This window comes from Phalacrocorax carbo, chromosome 5 (genome assembly GCF_963921805.1).
Source record: "Phalacrocorax carbo chromosome 5, bPhaCar2.1, whole genome shotgun sequence".
Classification (NCBI taxonomy): Eukaryota; Metazoa; Chordata; class Aves; order Suliformes; family Phalacrocoracidae; genus Phalacrocorax; species Phalacrocorax carbo.
In genome coordinates, this window is record NC_087517.1 from 69,469,804 (window position 1) to 69,491,868 (window position 22,065).

The 22,065-nt window shown below is 42.3% G+C and overlaps 1 protein-coding gene across 1 annotated transcript; it reads right to left on the bottom strand.

The window, feature by feature from the left end:
* Positions 1-6,181: 6,181 nt before the first annotated feature.
* LOC104051707 (acyl-CoA (8-3)-desaturase) lies at positions 6,182-17,860 on the bottom strand. The gene is made up of 12 exons (XM_009512820.2): positions 17,642-17,860; positions 13,732-13,842; positions 13,080-13,277; positions 11,954-12,055; positions 11,634-11,762; positions 9,706-9,763; positions 9,203-9,279; positions 8,618-8,715; positions 8,174-8,270; positions 6,951-7,030; positions 6,628-6,753; positions 6,182-6,284 (listed from the first exon to the last, which is right to left on the bottom strand). Exons 1-12 carry the CDS (start codon positions 17,858-17,860, stop codon positions 6,233-6,235), a joined length of 1,347 nt encoding a protein of 448 aa, XP_009511115.1. The 3' UTR covers positions 6,182-6,232.
* Between the last annotated feature and the right edge of the window lie 4,205 nt (positions 17,861-22,065).

Consider the following 22,065-nt stretch of genomic DNA (forward strand, 5'->3'; position numbering starts at 1 on the left):
TGTGCAGTCTGAGCAAGGATGGGCTCAGAAGTACAACTTAAGGGCCCAGGATGCCTAAGATAACAGCTTAGATACCATATCGCTCTTACGAATGTAATTACAAAGGATGGAACTTGCTCTTGCAATTATGAGTAGCGATTTAATCTAAGGTGTAGAAATCATCTAAAATGGGGATCGAATTCCTGCCCAACAAGTATTCTAAGAACCAGACAAGAAATGCCATAAATGAGAGGCCAGTTCTGCCAGTCTGGAATGCTTTGCTGCACTGAGGTACACCTTCCAAGGAAGAGACATGTCACCAGCCTGTCCATACACGGGGGAGAGGTGGGGATTATGCCACTTTTGCTGGGGAGAGAATAGAACCGAGGTAATCAGACTGCCGTAACAACTGTATAACCACCGCATCATGAGAAAGTGGAGGATCACCTCTTCCAGATCAGTTTTAGAAAGAATATAGCACCAGTATGTCAAGCATGTTCCGAGAATGCCTATGGGATCAAGGCCCTCAGGGGATATGGCAGACAGGAAAACCCGATATACCCCACCCTTAGGTAGGTGATAAGAAGAAAATTGCTCAGACCGAGGCAGTTCCGTACATGCACAGGGGCCTAGCTCAGCACTTAAAGAGCTTTAGAATAATCGCTGAACACACCTACTGAGCCAGCTTAGGCGACACCTGAAGAAAAGGTATTTTAGATGGTAGGCTGGAATATAGTCACCTATGTCGTCAGACTTCATCGTAGATATCGTCCTTACTGCTGCTTGGCTGTCCCTTAATGGATATACATTATACATATACATTGTAATTCCCTTCATGTCAGCTGACAAACAAGTTGGCCACCAATCGATTATTTAAGAGTTTATGCAATAACACTGAAGAAATCTAGCAAATTTTTGCAGGGGTGGGTAGTAAAAGGAATCAGTGAACAAATGTTACAGGGGGAATCATTTTACCCTTTGGTGGGAGGGGAGAGGGCAGGTGCTAAGCTGAGGTCCTGCCTCAGAGAGCGAGACGTCAGTAGAAAAGGGAGTTGTTCTTTCCATTTCTAAACTCTTTCAGTCAGATTCACCTGAACCATCTTATCCGATTGCACCCCTTCGTGTCCTTTAGCTTGATCAACAGGTCTCAACTCATCTGTGCCAGTCTCTTGTGTTCCTTTCTTGATTTCTTACACTTGGGTGTCAAGAGCTCTTGCACTCTATGGACAGTGTCCTTAAAGATCTGCCAGCCCTGTTCTGCTCCCTTGTCCCTGAGAGCAGTTTCCCTGGGGGGTCTTATTGACTAACTCCTTGAAGAGCCGGAAGGTTGCTTTCCTAAAATTCAGGGTCCTGACCCCTATCCCTCAGACTGCGAACTCCACCAGTGCATGATCACTGCAGCCCAGGCTGCCTCCAGTCTTGATGCCACCGCTTAGCTCACTTGTGTTGGTGACAAACAGGTCCAGTATTGCATCCCCTCTGGCAGGGCTGTCAATTACCTGGCTAAGAAGTTATCCTGAATGCATTCCAGGAGTCTCCTGGACTGCCTATAGCTCGCTATGCTACTTTTTCAGTGGATGTCTGGGTGGTTGAAGTCCCCCAGCAGGACAACAACCTGCAAGCACAATGCCTCCTGTAGCTGGGGTAAGAAGGCTTCGTCAATAAGCTCCCCTTGATCGGGCAGCCTGTAGTGACACCAACCACAAGGTTCCCTTTGTTGCCTCAGTCTGAGTCTTACCCATAAGCTTTCAACCTGCTCATGGTTATTCTTCAGAGACGGCTCTTCGCACTCCATCAGACACAGTCTATCAGGCAGCACTTCAAACTCCATCAATTTCTTAACGCATAGGGCAATGCCTCTGCCCCTCCTGCCTTGTCTGTCCCTTCTGAACAGTCTGTAGCCATTGATCGCGGCACTCGTCATGGGATTCGTCCCACCGAGTTTCAGGAATGGCAACTGGGTCATATTTTCTCATTAAAAAAGTCTAAACATCATCAAGTATGTGAAGTGTTTGATGATGGAGGGAGACAGACAGGCTCACGGTCTCCATTACCGATTTGAGAGAGAAGCTTGCTGTGAGAAGTGACCCTGATCTGTCAGCTAGAAGAAGAGATGAAGGGAACAGTCGCTTGAAGAAGTGACTTGGCATTTGGAATAGAAAAAGAAGGAATAAAAGTGATTTAGTTCTCTCTGCACATCAGTTTTAAGAATCCTCTCTAATATTGCATTTCACTCCAATCACTTAAAACCAAAAAGGCGTCCGGACGTGTGACCTAGGCATTCAACCTTAGCTGCGCATTCTTATGTTTATTCTTATATGTCAGATTACTGAAATGGAGTATTCAGGAGACTGGCTTCGGTGGGATTTTTCTTCAAAACTTCATTTTAGTAGAAGTTGGGCTTTTGATGACATTTTTTTCTCAAAAGTTTCTGGTTTCTTTGAAATTCTGACCTTTCAGAAAGGTAATACCTTGGATAAAATGTTTTTACTTGGCAGGCTGCGTAATTATGAATTTAAAGTTACATTAAATCCCTGAATCAAGGCAAAGGAACTTTGAGGATGCAAATACAGCTGGGTATACAAGCTGGACAATATCAAGGGGTTTAGTTCCCATTATTTCAATTAGAATTAAACATTGAATTACTATAAGAAGCTGGGCATAGGATTGCTGCGTAATAAAAAGCACACTGCATCACTCTGCAGGACACACTATATTTACACGAGCAGAATTCAATTCCTAACCGCTGTCAGTGACTGCGCCACATTTCTTTTGCTCTACCTGTATTAGAGAAAAACAATTCTAGCAGAATCTCAGTATCAACTCCTGAAGCAAACAGTATTCTGCAAACTATTTCCCTAATTTCCTAGTGCCTTCCAGGTATTCCAGTTGGCATATATTGTCTTTCAGGGAACATTACAGTTATGAAAAAACATGATGAATAGGATCACAGCCTCCAGAAGCCTGTTTAAGCACAGAGCCTGTATTTCAGTGTTCTCAGCCTCTGTCATATAAGTTTTCTGTTGAAGAAGCTTTCACGGAGCACATTTTATTCTCCTCCTACGGCAGTGTTACAGCTGGGACAATTTCCGATTATTACTCATCAAGACGAGACTATCAGAGACCTCGGTATTAGCGTGAATGCGCCGTGGAGTGGCTTGCTGACGTCTCACCAGGCGTTACCCTGACCCCTTGAAGTCTGTGAGCCACGTTAGAATTTGGCAAAGGTAAACCAGCTTAGTTGTTAATAACCTTTATAAAGCAGATAAAGAAACAAATGAATATTCACACAGAGCAGACTGTCGAATCAATTAAAGAGACGGAAACATTCTGATTAAAATGAGGTTGCAGAAAGACAGACACAATAGATTACCACGTTCAGATGAGTAGAATGCTGACCTAACACAATAATCCCTTTGATTTATGATACCACAAAGTACCGGTTTGTGTCAGTCTTGTGTTTAGAGGATTTCAGTGGGACTCAGGATCTAATCAGAACAGCTTTCAAGTCTCACCAGTAAGAAAGCATAGGAATCCTTAAAATATATATTACCTTCACCAAAACGTCCATTTGAAAATATCTTCATGTATTACCAAATAGAGCAGGCAGTGAAATCCCTGCATTCTTCTTAAGACAGTACTATCACTTAAATACTTATAAAATGTTACTGCTGTTAAACATAATTGTGGATATCACCAATCTAACCAGCCTTGGGTTTGGGAACACAGAATTGTTCTAGGTACTAGTTAGAAAGGATTTTCAAATTACATTCAAAGCAGATTTTTAATAACTACTTTTTAAATCAGGATCCTTTTCATTGCCATTTGTCAGCTATTATTAGGAAATAACCAGAGCAGTGTTATTAGTACCTGCACCTACACACAAAAAAGTATAAATAAAAAGAATAAATTGAGATGTTCTTAAAAAACAAAGGCAAAAAAAAAAAAGTCCTAATGCCTTCTGCTTTGTGCATTGGCTCGATATTATGTGTTACCTAGAAGGCGGCTGTTGTTGTCTGTAGCTTGTAACACGTTAGTTGCTCATCATGTTGTTCATGGCGGTATCTCGCTTTAAGATCTGTCGCATTTTCCTCCTTTGGGTGGTTTTTCCGCTGAAAGCTGGGGCACGGAGTTCTGGATGTGAATGGCAGAGGAGAACCACCACTTTTCTTCCACGTGGTCTTTGCTTTTATGAACAAATTGTCTACTTATTTGCCGTTACAGCCTACCCTCACGGTTGCAGGACAGTTAGGTGAATATGGTACGATACAGGTTTTGCCAGTATGGCGCAAGTGTCTCATAATGGACTATATTAGCTATAAATGATATTAGAAAATATCATTGAATTATCATTTCTTTGCAAAATCAGCAAGATTAATCAAAGGTCATACACTCTTTCTGAAACAGGCATTGACTTTCAATCTAAAAATCATAAAGAGAAGCTTTATTGATATTCTTATTTCTCTTTTTTCCTGTATTCTAGCTTTTCCAAATAATCATTATCACCACTCAGATGTTCCCCCTTCTTTTTTCCTGCTATGAATTAATACCCACACATGTCCTTGTTCTTTCATACATCCTCTGTTCCTTTCGTCTGTTATTCAATGCTCATCGCTCCTCATTTACAGTTTACCTTTCCCATGAAGTTTAAAGCACTTTCAGTGAAAATATTCTACTGTAGGCCCACTCCCAGCTTCTTCATTTTGTTGGCTCTCTCAGAAACCAATAATATTCTTGGAGAGCTACTGTGCCTCTACACAGGTGGTCATTACACCTTCCACTAGCGGAAGCTGTCCTGGACCATAAGCAGGGAGGGACTAGGTCCTTCTTGGAGCCAAACAGCTAAGTACCAGGTACAAAACTGGTAAGAGAGAGTTCCAGGAAAGGAGCTGGTTCTTGGGGATGCTGCAGGAGAAGAGAACTTTGCACAGCCTAAAGAGGCCCTCATGGGATGACAGAATTAGGTATGATTTATTTCCTTTTCTGGATATAGGAATAAAGCCACAAATGTACTTAGTTGCCTAACAACCAATGTAGATGTCCACAGGTCCTTGGAATCACTGGGAAGTAAGCATTTAGATAAAAACGAATATATATATAAACTAATGAAAGCAAAAGTACTCTAAATACCCTTGCAGTCTGGACCTACTCCTCAGTGCCTAGGCTTCTACATCTAGACCTAGGCTGGCCTACATCAGAAAGCTGATCAGAGAGCACAGTCACCACTCAATTAAAATATATACATATATTGATGCATATAAATAATACATGCTATATAGACTCTTTGGACTGTATTCAAACCAGCTATTCCAGGTGTAAAACTTAGCACCTAGTTACCTGCTTCCCTATGCAATCCATGAATGTTATAATGCCAAAGTAGTTAGAGCAAGTAGTGTTGCTAGCGATGGGGACATTCCCCAGGCCATCTTGTTCTTTGCATACTTATTCTATCTAGTCTAGAATATCCCTTAAAGAGCTCCCCTGTCCTAATGTGTCCTGCCTTTCTGCAGTTTGCTTTGTCTTATCCCATTTTCACCAATCCACTGGACCAAAAACACTAAGGAGACCCTATTACAGCCTTTCTGTACTTAAAGAGGGCTTATAAGATAGATGGAGAGAGACTTTTCACCAGGCTTGTAGTGATAGGACAACAGGCAAGAGTTTTAAACTGAAAAATGGTAGATTTAGATTAGATATAAGGAAGAAATACTTTACTGTGAGGGTGCTAAGACACTGGAACAGGTTGCCCAGAGAAGTCACGGATGCCTCATCTCTGGAAGTGTTCAAGGTCAAGTTGGACAGGGCTTTGAGCAACCTGATCTAGTGGAAGGTGTCCCTGGCCACAGCAGGGGTTTGGACGAGATGATCTTTAAAGGTCCCTTCCAACCCAAACCATTTTATGATTCTATGACTCTGTGAAGAATTTAATTTCAGGCTTTTTGCATAAGCAATGAGTTGGCACCTCCAATGAAGTAAACTGATCAAGCTGATTCAAGAGCTACTTCTCCCCAGTTTGAAGGCCCAGTTCATCATGGCTCTAAATTCTGAGATTGAGAGCAGGAAAAATAGAGGTTCATGGTTGGGATCAAGAAAAAAAATGTATCTTTAAGCCACTTTCCCACCATTCGTACTGAAATTAGCTTTGCCCAGCTCCCGAGTTTCTATGCCAGAAGATGCACACACACTGATGGTCTGTGCTGACTCTTTGCAGCAGCTGTCTGGCGAGGAGGCTCCCTTTGAGAGCTGCCAGTTTCTATCCATGCAGGTACGCTTCAAGCCAGTGCTCCCCAGAATCCTTCAGTGAACTGCAAGTACAGAAAGGAAAAAATCATTTATGGGGAGACAATATTCAACTTCATGGGAAGCAAACTGTAGTTTAGATGTAAAAAGAAGGAAATGGAAAAAAAAATGAATTAAAAGCTGCATGGACATCTCAAAGTCTAACTACAGGGAATGAACTGAGAGGATTTAAGGAAGAGAAAAGAATCTCGGAAAGTTTGAAAACTTTTTAAAATTAAAAGTGCCTTTAGAAAAACCTAAATAAACTCTAGGTTCGATCTCTCCATGGATATTGATTTGAAATGGTTGCCTATGTCCCTCCCTTGCATGCTATTACAGTGCAAAACTATCTCGTCAATTGATACTTACTGCAAAATATCTACAAAGGCTGTCAGTAAAGTCTTGCTTTTATACTCAATGCCATGCTTATCACAAAGGGCTTTCACCAGAGGAGCCGCTTTCCAGTAGTTGTGTCGAGGCATTGTGGGGAAAAGGCTGCGGAGTTGAATGAGAGAGAGCTATTGTAAGACTGCTTCCATCTCCCTCAGTTCCCTCTGTTCAAAATATTTCCCTGCCCACCCCTAGAAGGAGAGCAAAGGGTCTCTTGAATGCTTTCAAGTGAGACTACATGGTCTTTCTCACTTTTAAGTGCCCCATGTTATTCCCGCTCTTCCCCCCATAATCATACTCACTGGTGCTCAATTTGGAAGTTCAAGTGCCCAGTGAACCAGTCGTTGAACAAAGATTGGTTCACATTGCATGTTGCGTGGAGCTGGGAGGAAAAAAGACCAAAGAAATACATGATTTAGCTTTTATTTTTCTGGAATTCTGAGATTTGAACCGCAGCAATTATTACCCAGCCTTGCCTAGCACAAAAGACAACTTAGTGTCCGGGATTATAGGTCTCATTGCCCTGAAGAATTAAACAAAGTCTAGATTGAAAAGGGTTGCTGGAATATAGGTTCATTTAGCCAGCTCTTTGCTCAGAAAGAACAACTTCTTCACTGGCATGCACACAACTCCAACTGTGACTCTTTTAAGAGGTTCTCCTCACATCTTTCACTTGGATGGAAGGAAAAGATGCCCAATAAAGAAACAAAAGCCATTCTTCTGGCCTCCTCCAACCAGTACAAGTGGAGACAGATGCAAAAGTATGAGGACAAACATCTGTGCCCACAGGCTTCTTCTCACCTAATTTAGACACCGTTAGTTTGAAATCTGCGTCTGAGCTCATTACTTTAGAGTCAGTAGAGGAAAATATACATTTTTATGATGCCATTCATCTGACCTGATTTAGATGTCTATTTTAGAGTAAGATGAATCATGCTCTAGAAAAGGCTCTTTCTTGCCCATGAGTGTAGTGGTTGTTCAGATGTAGACATCCAGATCTGGTCAGATGAATACCAGGCTGGGAATTTTTCCATTAATATAAAGACAAATGTTTAGAACCCACTATGTGGGATTATACTGCTGGAGGTTATATAGATGTGAGTAAAACTGTATTCACATACTCATTTTTATCAGACCTAAATTTTGTCTAATGTATCTTATCTGCGGTAAACCTGTAACCTGCAGGGCAAAAAATAAAGGTATCCAATCCCACTTTGCTTCTCTTCAGTTGGCCTAAAAAGGAGTTTGACTGCTATTCTATGAGTACTTTTTAATAATATGAAGGGAAATGTGTTGTGAAAAAATGTTTCAAAACCTTTCAGGGAAAAAATAAATTTCTTTAAAATCTAGATGTCCTGATTTCCAGCTAAAGTTTAGCATGTTTTGGCTACTACAGAAAGGCATGCCTGTACAGCAAGGACAGAGCTCATCAACACAGCATTAAAGCTAAGAGAAGAACAATGTTGTCTTTGTCCTGTAATTCAGAACTGCAGACCTGCTCTTCCAGAAGAAGGGAGATTCTCACCTGAGTAGATACCCAGTCCTTGTTCTTATCATAATCAATGTCCATTGGAATGTGATTCATCTGCGACACCCAAATAAACCAGGTACTCTCTAGGTACCTGGCCAGAAAAACATAAGAAATACTTATCATATCTCTAATCCCATTCAAATTTACGATTAAAACACTTTCCTGAACCTCGTCTTAAGTAAAAGCGCGCTTTTACATAATTCTGGATTTTCTTATCCATTCCTTTGCCTCCCAGCTTTTGGCGTTTCTTTTGAGAACCACTAGATTTGTAGTTGCAGATGTCCCTGAGCAGCCACCGTCCCCAGCCCAAGTTATGGTGTTTCTTCTTGGCTATTTATTTCTGAGAAAATTTTAGTGAGTATGACTAGTTTTCATTTATCTCATTGAAGCTCAACGCTGTTTACAAGTCATGGGGACTCTGGGTATGCTGTGTGTTACCTGGACAGCCAGTAATACACCATGAAATTGTTAAATCCCATCAAAGGAATATACATGAGACAGACTCGGATGTTGAAAGACACAATCAATAACAGGTCCTGTTAAAAAAATAAAAGAACAAAACCAAACAACAACAAAAGATTAAAATAAGCCTTTGTTGATCAAATCCCTCCACTCCCTCCTCTCCCCTTTACTTGAAATGCAGCATAAAATGTGTTCTTATTCACTGATCTCTTATGTATCCAGAGTAAGCTCCACACCATCGTTCTGCCTCAAGTTGAGTGTATCCCTGTAATATTCACACAACGCTCACCTTACCATCAGTAATTAAAGACCAGCAATCAGCCCTGTAATCACTCTCTGTCTAGGTCTGATAGTTTTGTTAACTTTTATTCAGCTGCTAAGAGGCTAAAAAGCCGCTTCTAAAGAATCGTCCCTGGACCCGTTGACTGCACTCCTGCTGCAGCAAGCCTAGAATCAGCTTTTTCTGTCTTAAACCCCACAGTCAGCTGAGGTGAAGGTTAATATAACCGTGGAGTGGTGACATTTTTTGAAAGTTTTCTAGACAATGCAAGTAGTGCTTACCAACCACTTTTTCCTCTTGATTGAAAAGTAGAATATAGACAGCTGGAAGAAGGGTACAAGTGCAAGTGGGGCCAATACTGAAGGAAAGAATGAAAAGAGAGAGACATTTATAATTTCACTGCGTCATAAATATTACAGAATATTCTTCATAAGGAGAAAGATTCTTATTTGCAGGAGAAGAAAGGTCGCTGTCTTCCATTTACACTAAATTTCATGCATCCACATAATCTCTTCCTCATTTCATCTCCCCACTTCCTCATTTCTTTCCCATCCCTTTCTGCCTTACACTTGATTCACCCTCATCTACTACCTAACGTCACAGAACCATAACAGAGACATACGGGGCAATTCCTCCTCACGTGAACCTTCTTTAACATGAAGGAAGCTTCCTGAAGCTGTGACTTCAATGGGAGTATCTTTAAAATCTTTATTTTGAGGAGGAAATGCAGTTGTGATTTTTAGGTGAAGCTCCTACAGCACTGCAAGGAAGCGGGGATACTCACAGATGAAATATTTATGCTGATAATTGTAAGGCATGAACTTCTTCTTCTTTTTTCCAAGCTAAAAAATGAAAAGACATTGTAATGGGGCAGTTGGAGACCTGAGACCCTTCATAACCTATTTCTTATTCCTGTCTAATGAACACATTGAGAACTATCTTTTCATCTAAGTCAACCCCTCTTCTTGAAAAGCAGGTGCTGAAGTTCCAAAGCAATGGAGAGAAGCGGATTTCATCTGAGCTTCTTTATCCAGATATCAATGTTATGCCGATGTCAGAACACAGCCATTTTTTAGGCGAGGTCCAAAACTCATGGCAGGATACAAAAATGCTCAAAACTCCCCAAAAATACTCACAAGTCATTTGAATTTTGTAGGGGAAGTTTCCGGTGATGGCAATGAAAGTCCAATCTAACCAATTCCCCGTATTCACCATAGAGTGCTGAGACTATGGGTCTCAGGGAGGAACAGGGTATTAACATGAAAACTGAGACGAGGAACTTGATGGGTGACAAATGCAGGATGAGTTTGCTGTGAAAGCTACATCTGAATGTCTGTATCAGATGAGATAGGATGCAGACATCCCAAATTTTTGAGTAATAGAAGAGATAGTGACCAGAAATGGCACAAGCATTTGGATGCTATCATAAAATGACTCCAAGCTCAAAGTAGTAAATACTCTATAAAGACATCTGCCTTTTTGTTTTGTTGGATACTTTGCCTTCAAGTACATGAAACAGCAAAGAGATTATGTATTTACAAAAAGAACAAGTAAATTTATTTCTTCACAGTCTATTTTTTCACTATTTGCACAGGTTCTTAACATCACTTGCAAATTTTGTGCTTTTGATTCTTCAGAGGACAAAATAATAAGGTGGTAAAGCAAACTATTTCCAGAGCTCCCCTATTAGTGAGCAAAAAAACCTTGGCCACCTCAAAAATGTCCTCACTGGCTCAAAACTGAAACAAAACAAATGAACTGGACTAAATGGGATCACCGAAATCCATTTTGCCCATCCACAGTGTGCCTGACTTTTTTCTGTTAAAAAGCAGGAAGACATGAGATAATTTCCTACATGTTTTCACTTCCATCAAACCCAGTCTAGCACAGCCAGCCCACTCTAGGTGCTCATGCTAGTACGTGGCATGAGAGATCTTTTGGAAGACCACTGTCATAATCCTTCCCAGTTGCAGCCTACAGTTTTCTATGAATAAGTATTTTGTATAAAACCTCTTTACAAGAGTCTCTCTGACACAGCAGGGCTGGAATTTTTCCACTTGCATTAAAGAGCTGTAATTTCTTTGCTTATTACCAGCTGAAAGGGACTGAGATGTTGTTCTGGGAGGCTGGTTATCTAGCAAAGAGGCCCATGAGTAAACAGAATTGCCAGAGAAAGAAAAAGCAAAAGAGACCCTGCCTATCCTGATGATATCAGAAGCCACACAGATATAGTGAGGGTCTGTTCATGGTTTTTACTTTTATGAGAGCCATCAAATCTGTGATTAAGAAATAATTTGCTACGTTTGTGTTTTGTGCATAACAGCTATTCTGGTCCTGAAGGATTTAGGTGCCAAACAGCTCCCACAGCCAGAAGGACCCAGAGGGAACACCTGACTCGATACCTACAGGATCACTAAGAACATCTAACGCTAATGCAAGTGACTGACTCATTCTTCGGCCTGCCTTTCAGGCATTTACCTTGCTCTTCCAGCAACACAGGGAACTTAAGCACTGATTTTAAGACTTTGCTTCTCAGGAGCGGGTGCCTAAGCATCATAATACCCAGTCAGTACATGAGACTCTCAGACCTTGGAACACTTTGGAAATTACCATGAGATTATGCAGAAAGGCACAATCTGGGGTATTATTATACCTCACTCTATAGCTTTCTGTCTTCAAAACCTTTGCTTCTCCAGCCATCCCAATGCTCACCTCCACGGAGAGAGTCTTTCCCAAGCTGAACAGGAGAGGGTGCATGTTGAGGTCAGGATCTTTGCGGAAGCAGTTGGGTTTGGCATGGTGCTGGTTGTGCAGGTGATTCCACCAGCTGGCTGGTAACCCCTGCAGGAAAAGTTGAAGACCAGGGCTTCAGACTAGAACAGTATCAACAATTACATCACTATTTATCCACCTGTTACTGATGACTGCACCACACTTCCCTCACAGGCAATATTGCCTGAATGTAGGGACACTCCCATTCATTGCTTAGGCTGGATTAGCCCCAGACAATATTCCCACTGTGAGGCAATTACCTTCAGAACATTTATCACAACGATCTGCAGAAGTCGATTCCATTTAGGCGTCTTGAAGACAGAGCAGTGTCCCAGATCATGTTGGAACCAGCCCATCTGGATCTGGAAGACAAAAGGATCACTGAGGAAACAGAATCACAGCAGCGTTGCGTTAATTTGCCTCGGGAGTCTCTGTAATTCATAGTTCTTCTGGTTTGGGGAAGGAACACTACCTGCTATCCTACGTGCTCAATGCCGAGAACTTCCTTCTAGGCTACTGTCAGCTAAAGCTGCTCAATGCCAGATACTGGTTTTATTGATTTTATTGTGGCAGCTAAAGGGAAAGCAGCAAAGCGCCATTACAATTAATTTGGCTGTTACAGGGTGGAAGTCTTTTGCTCCCATTGCAAATACATAATTTCCAAGTAACCAGCTAGAAAGTGTAAGAATTTCCAGATCCATAGCTTCATTGCATTTCATATTACCATGGAAATACAAGAATGATCTTTGAGGAACATTTGCCTTAGCAAATATTAGGCAAACAGAACAGATTCTTTAAAAAATGAGTTACTTCACTCTTGCTCCATAGATGTCTGGACAAACCTAAGGTCTCAGCACTACTAAGGAAATCATGCTTTCTTCCTCCCCTCACCCTCCAATTTCTCCTACCTAAGGGCCACGAAGTCCTGTTCCCTCCTTCCCTACACCAACCCTGACATGTGTAGTACCCTTCTATGATTCAGTTTACTAAACCAGCAGAAAACTATTCAGGGCTAGTGAGTGCGATTGACTCCTAAAGAACCCAACAAACACCAGAGCCATCAGTCAGCAAACAGAAGGAACATGGAGCCAAAAGTGGAGCTGAGAATGAAATATTCCCTCTTTTGCTGGGGTAAGTGATTAGATCAGCTCATCCCATCTTGTGAAACTGCCAGCTCCGCAACAACCCCACCAGCCCTAGGAGCAGCTTGTCGGCAAAACTAGATTTGCTGGAGGCAACAGAAATTGTGTCCTGTTGTCTTCAGCCATATTACAGGATCTAAGAAGAGGCAGTAAAGCAATGACTGGGATATGAACGTTTCATTAATCCTCTCCATCTGGAAGAGCCAAACACGTCTGCAACGTGGAACGGCTGTCAGCAGTTTACCTGAGCAATGGTGAAGAACGCAATGCCAACCAGGAAAGGCACTAAGGATATACCAAAGTACCAGACCACAAGCCAGGATGCAGCATCCAGTACCAAGAGGTGAAGGAAAATCAGGAAGAAAAAGACGTAATTTGGCCTCAGAAGTCCCATCTTCTCAATAGTGCAGCGCAGCTCACGAAAATCCTCTAAAAGGGATTTCTGTGGGTAAAGTGAGTATTAATATACTGCCTACTTTGAAAAGGTAACATAGCAGCCCCAGGAATCCCAAAGTAGCCATGGAAGGCAGAGGAGACATTCTATCAGAGGGGTCTCTGTGCAAAAAAATGAGCACGAGATCAATAGATCTTAGTTTTGCTTTGACACTGGGAAACAAGGTGCGGACAGGCTTTGTTACCGGGATGTCACAGCGGGAAGACCTGAGCAGAATTTGGGGCTCTGGGCCTCATTCCTCACACCGAGGTGTGGATTTAGTGGTTCTGGGGCAGTGCATGTTTCCATGCCCAACTACTGCCAGCTGCCTCCCCACCACCCAGCCTATGGCACAGCGTCACGTGTGCTGCTTCAGAAATTATTTCTGCTAGCTCTCTTATTTTCCTTCTCATCTCATACTGAAACCCAAGCCATTCCCACAGGTGGATTTTAGGACACTCACTTTTTTATTAGACTCGAAGCTGGGTTGATCTGGTGCCAACTCCCCAATCAGCAGAGATTTCAAGTATTTTTTCACAAGAGACTTGTCATTATGAAATGCTACAAAGGCATCCTGAGAAACACACAAAGAAAGGCGGTAAGAAAAGGTATGTGACTAAACACCAGATGCTGAACCTCTCCTCTTCCCAGGTCTTTGTTATAAAACATAATCCAGTTTCCTTTGTCCATTTTCATCCCTTTGGTTGCTCCTGTAGTTCTTTGCCACCAACTGGAGCTTGGCCCAAGGAAGCTGGAGAAGTTTCAAGAAACTAGATTTCATAAAACTACCTGGGCGAGGCTGGTAATAAAGATTAAAGTGTGTGATGAAAAACTCTTTGCGGAGGGAAACATGCTCTTTCATCTGCTTGTTTCAGCACAGTCCTTCCCTAGAAGGCTCCAGCCAGCAGCCCTGCCCTATGGATGGGATTTTTTCCTTATATTAAGAGAAAACACGTCAATGAATGAGGTGTGTCTTTGCCATGCTTAGGATGATGTTTTTAAAATCCTGTATTTATTACACTAGGGCCATAAGAAATATATGCTGAAGCTCCACACACAGCAGGACTAACTGGGTATCTCTTATGTGTCCTGTAAGTTTTTAGACTGATGTTTTGGGGAACTGAGTAACAGTAGTGACACACACGGGTCTGTCCAAGAACCATTTGAAATACCAGTTTCAAAATCAAATATAAACCATGGAATAAAGGATGAAAATCCAGATAAACCAAAACTCTTCTTTAGCTCATGTCCTCAGTCAATTTTCCAGAAGAAAGGTAAAGAGGCTGATCATACTCTTCTGTCCTCCAGAAAGAGTAGATCTAACAAAATCCTCAGTGTCTGAGCAGCCAGGCACTTGCTGGTTTTGGCTCTGAAGATCAACGCGGGTGACCACATCACACAAAAATTCTGGTCAGGATTAAGACCCTGGAAGAGGACAGGGAACTTCCCTTGTGCAGTCTGACATTCCTCTGGGGTTTCTTGTTTAGAGACAGTCTCTCTCCGAGTACTTTAGCCTAGAAGAAGTCAGAGCAAGGTGACTTTTTGGACAGATTAGCTTTCTACGGATATCTAGTGACCCTTTGCCACAGTGACAAATGAATAACTCTGTCCAGAGCCAGAGGACTGGGGAAATCTTTCCATTATGATTCTGTGCTACTCACCCTACAGTTTTTTTCCACATTTTTATGTAGCTCCCTCTTGCCAGGAATTCTAAAACTGAGCCAAGCTCTACATATCTAGATTGCAGCTTAGCAACAGAAGTCAGAACCCCTTTAGGCAGAATTTCCTATCCACAATATCAGTATCACAGAAATGCAAGCCTTTCAGTCCTGCAACCTGCCTTTTCTCCTCCCTGCTCTTAGGCCCTGATTATCATCTTATGAGATATTAACTTTAAGGACTATCATCTGCAACACACCTAACCTCTAACATCTGACATCATTGTAATGTTCTGCAGTGCATATTGTCTATATTTTCAAAGTGATCTGCACAGAGGAAGGAAATCCTCACCATATATATATAATTATGAGCTCTAGAGGAAGATAATTCTCACCGTATATATACAATTATGGGCTCTGGAGTAGTCAAGAGTACGTGGGAAAAAATCCTGGAGCCTGGCTTTAGGCAAAGTCATGCATCAGGCAGTCTTTTGAGACACCTTTCCATCCTGCTTTTCTGTAAAAGTGTGTATTTCTCAGAATATATGAACATAGCAGCATTTTAAAAGCAAGAAGAATGATAAGGATTAGCAGAATAAAAATCGAGAGCAAGGCAGAAGAATGTTGTTATGATGCAACATAATTCCACAGCGTATCCACAATCTACTGCATGTAGTTCTGGTCCTTCTGTCTTCAAAGGGATGTAGTACAACTACATGTAGTAAAAGAAGATGAATAGAGTTCTGGAACAGCTTTCGTATTAGCCTTGGAAAAGAGGTAACAGGTTGAAGAGTTTTAAAAACCCATAAGTAGCACTGAGAAAATGATGGAAGATTTATTCACTGCTTTCATCAAACAATAATGAAATTATCAGGGAGTAGGTTTAAAATGTGCAAAAGTAATAATGAGGAAAAACAGATTGTAACTGTAAATAGAAGTAAGATCAAAGGTCATTCTTTAAGCTCATTCATACCAGACAAATTCACTGTGGTTAAAACCCTTGGGTGTCTAAAATGCATAATAATCTAAATGCAAATCCTTACACTGGTGGGGGCAGAAGCTGGGAAGGCATAGCCTGGGGACAAATCGTTCCACGCATTCTGTATTCCCTGACTCCCTTTGTGAAAGTCCAGTAACAGAAGCTGCAGGAGATGGCACCAGGCTACAGGGATCCCTGGGCTGGCTTGGTATGGCTGGTCTTACGTTCTTAAGAGTGGCAGCCTCAAGGTTTGTCTCTACTGCTGCAGTAAGCTCATTACAGCATGGCACAGAGCATCATCTGAAAGGGTTGTGTTGATTTAAAATTCATCTTTAAGTAAAAACACAGTTTTCATTAAAACAATACTTTTAGCATGCTTAAAGCCCCTTTAAAGGAGACTACGGTGAATTAGCACACACAGGAGGTTTACTGGAACAGAATTACTGGGGAGCTAACACGTTGGTGAGGGAGCTGGCAGTGGCTGGTGGGCAGGATGAGTGGCCCCTCTTCAGTGCAGCACTGTTCGCAATCCACATCATGTTACGCAGGTGCTGCATAATGGACTCAACCCACTCTAAAACAGGGCTGTATCTGCCAGTCAGCGAGCTAGAGAAGAAAATCAACAAGGCTCAGAAGCCTTCTTTTTCTTCATTTGAGAACACTAGGCATTTTTCTGCCTCAGTTTCAAGTAGGACAAAAGGAGTAAAATGTGAAAAATAACCGATCTGATCCTTTCTGGGCCATGAGTTCAGAAGTGCTCTCCCATTTTGCAGACTGAAACCTGAGGAATTAGGCTAAGCAAATTCTTTGAAGTCAAAAAGTCTTGTCATGACAAGAATTAAATCTGGGTCTCCCACACCACAAGTTTATGCCATAATCCTGGTCATCTTCCTAATGCACATATTTCTGACTACTCAGAAATTCAGTGTCTACTGTCAGCAAATAGTCTGTGACTTCTGCTTAGAATTTATTATTTCTGCCAACAAGCAACAAATTATTTTAGAGAAATCCACTAAACCAAAGAACTTTGCAGGAATCTCTGGAAAATCTATTTTCAAATAGTGATTATTTGTGGAATTTTTCCTCATCTTCTGCAGCCAAATGTCATTCTGATGCTTCCTCAGTCATTTTTCCTGTATTTTATTTCTTACCCCCCCAGCTTTGAAATAGCCTTTTTGCTCAAGACTCCCTTCTCCACTTAGCTGTACAAAATAGTGCCACTTCCTTGAGTACCCCCTTCTCTTGCTTCACTGCCCCCAAAATGACTTTATGTTTGGATATTACCTCCTCCATATCTGTCTCATCTATCTACCTACCCAAGCGCTATCTTTGATTATCACTGATCCCATCCACGCGACATGGAACGAGAAGTCTTTAAAGTAAAAATACGCACCGAGCACATTGCTTCCTGCCCTCTTCCCTTTCTCACGGCTACAACTGAGACGCTTTTCAAGTATCTGGAAGGCGGCTTGCCTGATCACGCCTAGTGGCAAGACAACCCGCATTGATATTGCTTTGTTTACAGCAGGGCGTAACGAACCTAGACAGAGCTTTACAATTTGCATAGCAGGTAACTCTGACCTTCAGGGTAACAAGAAGAGCACTTTTACAGACAGCACAGATGTGTCCCCTATGTTATCTGACCAACTACCACGAGCACTCGCCACTGGAGTCCCACCATGTCATCCTGCCCTGACAATGGAACCACCTTCCTCCACTGTCCTCCTAGACCTTACCGTAGCATCTTGCCCAGCATAGTGGCTAATAACTCGGCTGCCTCCAGGGTGTTGTTTGGAAAACCTGCTGACATCATAAACCTTCCTGTCAATCACCAGCCATTGCTCCTGACCTTGACCATGGCCATTGTGGATTCTGATCTCTTCCCAAGTGAAAAGCTGTAGAAAGGCTGAAACAGGTCGCGTCTCCTTTTCAGTGGAGCCAGTCTGGGGAGCCATCTGTACTGGTAGATGGGCAGTCAGCACTGAGATTCACTAGTCTGAGCTTTGCAGCACTGCATCCAGGCAGAGGGTGAACCATCTCAGCCTGGCCGTTATATAGTCCCACTCCAGGCCACTCCCTGTATTTCCAGGGCTGGTTGGCTCCCCTTGCCCAAACACACCCTTCCCTAGCTCCCTCCTCTTCCACATCCACAGCGGACACTTTGACACACCCTTGAATAAAAGCCCTGTTCCTTCTTGTCTTTTCTGAGTTGTCTTTGGAAGGTCTGGTTACGCATGAGAACTGTAGACTGCTTCACTGAATACAAATGTGCATAAACAGAAAGACTTAGGAAAATTATCTGTTATTCAGTTAAATGGGATGGCAAAATGACAGAAAGAACTATTAAGTGATCAGCTTCATAGAGCACTAGGAACTGGCCAGGGTAAGCTGTTCACTTGCTTCCACACAGCTGAGTCAATATGGGGCTTAGCCAGAAGAGAAATCTGGGGAAGGCTGTGGGCAGCTCTTCCACAGCAAATATTCAGTGACCTTAGAAAACTGAAGCACTGTCAGCATCCTGTAATCCTTTAACCAGTCACTAACATCAGGAAATCCTGCATTTACCATGCAGTGGAACTTCATGAAGTCATACAGCACCAAAATGTAAAGCTGTAAAGGAGCTTGTGTGGCGAGCCAAAAGCTGCTATTAAATATGTTTGCTAACGTCTCTCATTCAACTGTAATTCCTGCCTTCAGGGCATAGAGCCAACTTGTACATCGGCACGGTGGAAACAGCAGAATGCTCCAAGGTCTGCGGTCTCCCCACAAAGTATCTCCTAATGGTCCCATCGCTACCCGAAAACTTCAGGTTGTCCTCGGCCTTTGAAATTTACTGAGTTGACCCTGGCACACTAAATTCACGTGCCTTTATTAACTAAAAGCACTGTTGATCAAAACACCACCAGATTAAAGAAAAAAAACACATTAAGAAAACATGATTGATCTCCTGTTAATTCAGCTTGCACATGGACAATGTTTTGTCAATGTTGTTTTCAGAGTTTCCTGTGTTTACCCCAGTCATTCAGTCATCTCTTTGTTCAAGTAATTCATTCATAAGTCAACAACAGACATTAAGAGATTTTGGGGTTGAGAATAATAACAACAACTATTAACACCAAGTTTGGCTGTAGATCAGGAGTTTCTAAAACCGTGTTTAATGGCACTGTTTACATAATTAACTTCACTTAAATATTAGTCTTGTAGAGCCAAAGTCTAAACATTTCTGATGTTCAGAGAGGGTCTGCTATGCAGTAAAGAGGTAAGAGTTCTCAGCTGTAATAAATAGCAAAGAGAAGGTGATGCCATGATTCCTGTGAAGTCACATCAATTTTGCAGGTGACCCAGAAAAAACTAAGCCCACATATGGGAAATATTGCCCTACTTGAGATTTAGGATTCTCTTAATCTTGGGGGGGTGAGTTTAATCCAAAATTACTAGCCCTGGGTGCTTTTGAGGAAGACACAAGCAGTAGGCAGGGATGGTATAGTCTGTCCTCATTAGGTTTCCATCCTACCCCTTTATAATGCAATACTGAGTTAAGTCCTGATTCATGTTTCCCACCTTACCCCAAACTTTTTATTTCTGTTTATAAATGTATTATGTTTGTAACCACAAATATTGTCTACAATGATGCCCAGTCCCTGTGTGAAACCTAACAAGTTCTACGCCTCAACTACCTCTCGTGACAGTGACTTTCACAGACAATTCACCTGTTGTGATTCAACAGAAAGCGGTGGTTGTGATGCGCTCCCAGTTCTGAGATGGACTGAAAAAACTCAGCTGAAGTTGCAGATTTCAGGAAGGACAGAAAGATAAGAAAGCCAACCTATGTCCCTGAGCAAGGTACCCCAGCAGGGTGAGATGAAACTATGGCTGCGTTCCCTGTCTCCCAAGCAGACGGCATGCAGGAAGCCTAGGCGAGAGATGATCAAAGCAGAGATGCTCTGATCGGCCTCTGCATCAGGAGAAAGGCAGCACTTAAATTATGTAGAATAACTTTATTTTGAAGAGTTTGTCTTTAGGGGACTCTGGAATGGCGTTTACAGGGTATTTGTGATATAAGCGACCATGAAGCTTCTCAGCTTACAATTATCCTTCTTAGCAAACTCCGTTCAAGTCTCAGACTGCACACACAGTGGCAAATGTGAAGCCTTGGTTTTCGGCTGCCTTGTGTTTCTCAGTGAATTAACAGTAGCCCAAAACCTGTTGGATAGAGCGAGCTGAAATCTCACATAGCAGAGACACCTACCTTGCCCTCAGCCCTGCATGGAGTGGGCAGTCTTTCTGGCTGACACAGAACTGTAAATTATGCAATTCTAATTCTTTAAATCATGTAGCATCTTGCAAATTAATCAGTCAAGCCCAAAGCAACCGTTTAATATTCCTGACATGTGGCAATGGTTGAACCACCCTAGGTAAAAGAGAAATTCATTAGAAGGCAGTGATAAAAGGATGGAAGGATTTTCTATTGTGTTGTCACGTTGCATTTTTTAACCCTTTATCTTGCTCCAAATAAAAGTTAAGAGTATCCACACTAATGATGTGTTCAAGTTCTAGCATGGAATGTGTGTAGAGTCTTACATAAATCGTGTTCAGTACTTGAGGTGGTGGTAATAAAATATGCAATATTTGTTGCAAATTTCTGCATATGGGTTGTTTTTTATATATATATACACGTAAAAAATTTCAAGTGACTCCATAGCTGGCTGAAAGTACAAAAAACCCTTCCCATCATCTTATTTTCAGACTTGTAAATGTAGCAGCTGCCTGAAAAGCAGATAAAAATGTGGGTTTAGATTCTGGTCTACGAGGAGCTGGAGAATACAGAGCCAGGATCATATGGGAGTGAACAAACACAGGATGTCTCTGCCTATACACACACGGTCAGTAATCATGACTTTCACTGTTACACACTGTGGGTACCAGTAACCACCAAACCACTGTCGTTACTTAGATGAATTAAGTTTGGGAACTCTACGATAATTGTCCTCCATATTAACAGTGTGCATAGTATTTAATGTCTGAATTTATTCAGCATCAGATCCCATCCAGAGGTCCTGTAATGCCTATTGATATTACGTTACATTAAGAAGCCTCAAACAAGTCCTTTCCCAATCTGAAAGCAGAAGCTGCCTCTGTCTATATTACCCAGGTCACCAAACAAATTTCAGACTTGCCTGGAAGAGCCCAGATAGACAGAGAAAGCCACCTCAGTCATGCTCACCCAGAGAAACTATTGAGAAATCAGTGAATATAAATTTACACCATACTCAGCGTTCTGCAACAACTACCCACACACCTGCCAAAACCTACGTCATACGCATCTGGGAGCTAGAATACGTGCACAGAGCTATTCTACATCGCTGCTTTTGTGACTAAGGGCCTCCTTGCACAGGCACTTGACAGACAGAGTTTTGCAGATTTCCAGAAAGCTAGTACGTGACTGATGAAACAATAGTTATTGCGTCAACATTTTTATCCAGGATCATGTAAACGTTTGCCATTTACACTTAATCCACTGGAGGTAAACTGGCTCAGAGTGGTCCAGAAGAGAATCTAGTACTGAGACACACTGAAGAATGTTGTTTCTAAGCAAATCTCTTGTTCCAGCCAAGTCCTCTAAGTACTGAGTAATTTTGTCATACAGGATGCCACCTATGGTTCTTTTGACCACTTTTTCTATGAAAACTAATTTTTATATGAAATCTGTCACAAGTGCTGTGAGAACACCTACCACACTGTGTTCAGTTTGGGCCCCTCACTGCAAGAAAGGCATTGAGGGGCTGGAGCGTGTCCAGAGAAGAGCAGCGGGGCTGGGGCAGGGTCTGGAGCACAAGTGTGCTGGGGGGCGGCTGAGGGGGCTGGGGGGGTTTAGCCTGGAGAAGAGGGGGCTGAGGGGAGCCCTTCTCGCTCTCTGCAGCTGCCTGAGAGGGGCTGGAGTGAGGGGGGGGCTGGTCTCTGCTCCCAAGTCACCAGGGACAGGACGAGAGGGAACGGCCTCAAGCTGTGCCAGGGGAAGTTTAGGCTGGATATTAGGAAAAACTTCTTCACCGAAAGGGTTGTCAGGCATTGGAACAGGCCGCCCAGGGAGGTGGTGGAGTCTCCATCCCTGGAGGTATTTAAAAGAAGGGTAGACGTGGTGCTTGAGGGTATGGTTTAG

Bases quoted from the DNA above. Each gene is read 5' to 3' on its own strand.
- LOC104051707 (XM_009512820.2), bottom strand. From the start codon at position 17,860: ATGGCTCCCCAGACTGGCTCCACTGAAAAGGAGACGCGACCTGTTTCA. The intron at 13,843-17,641 runs GTAAGGTCTAGG...TGTGTTTCTCAG, and splicing joins ATGCTGGGCAAGATGCTACG to GATGCCTTTGTAGCATTTCA. The intron at 9,764-11,633 runs GTGAGCATTGGG...TTCATTTTTTAG, and splicing joins GAAAGACTCTCTCCGTGGAG to CTTGGAAAAAAGAAGAAGAA.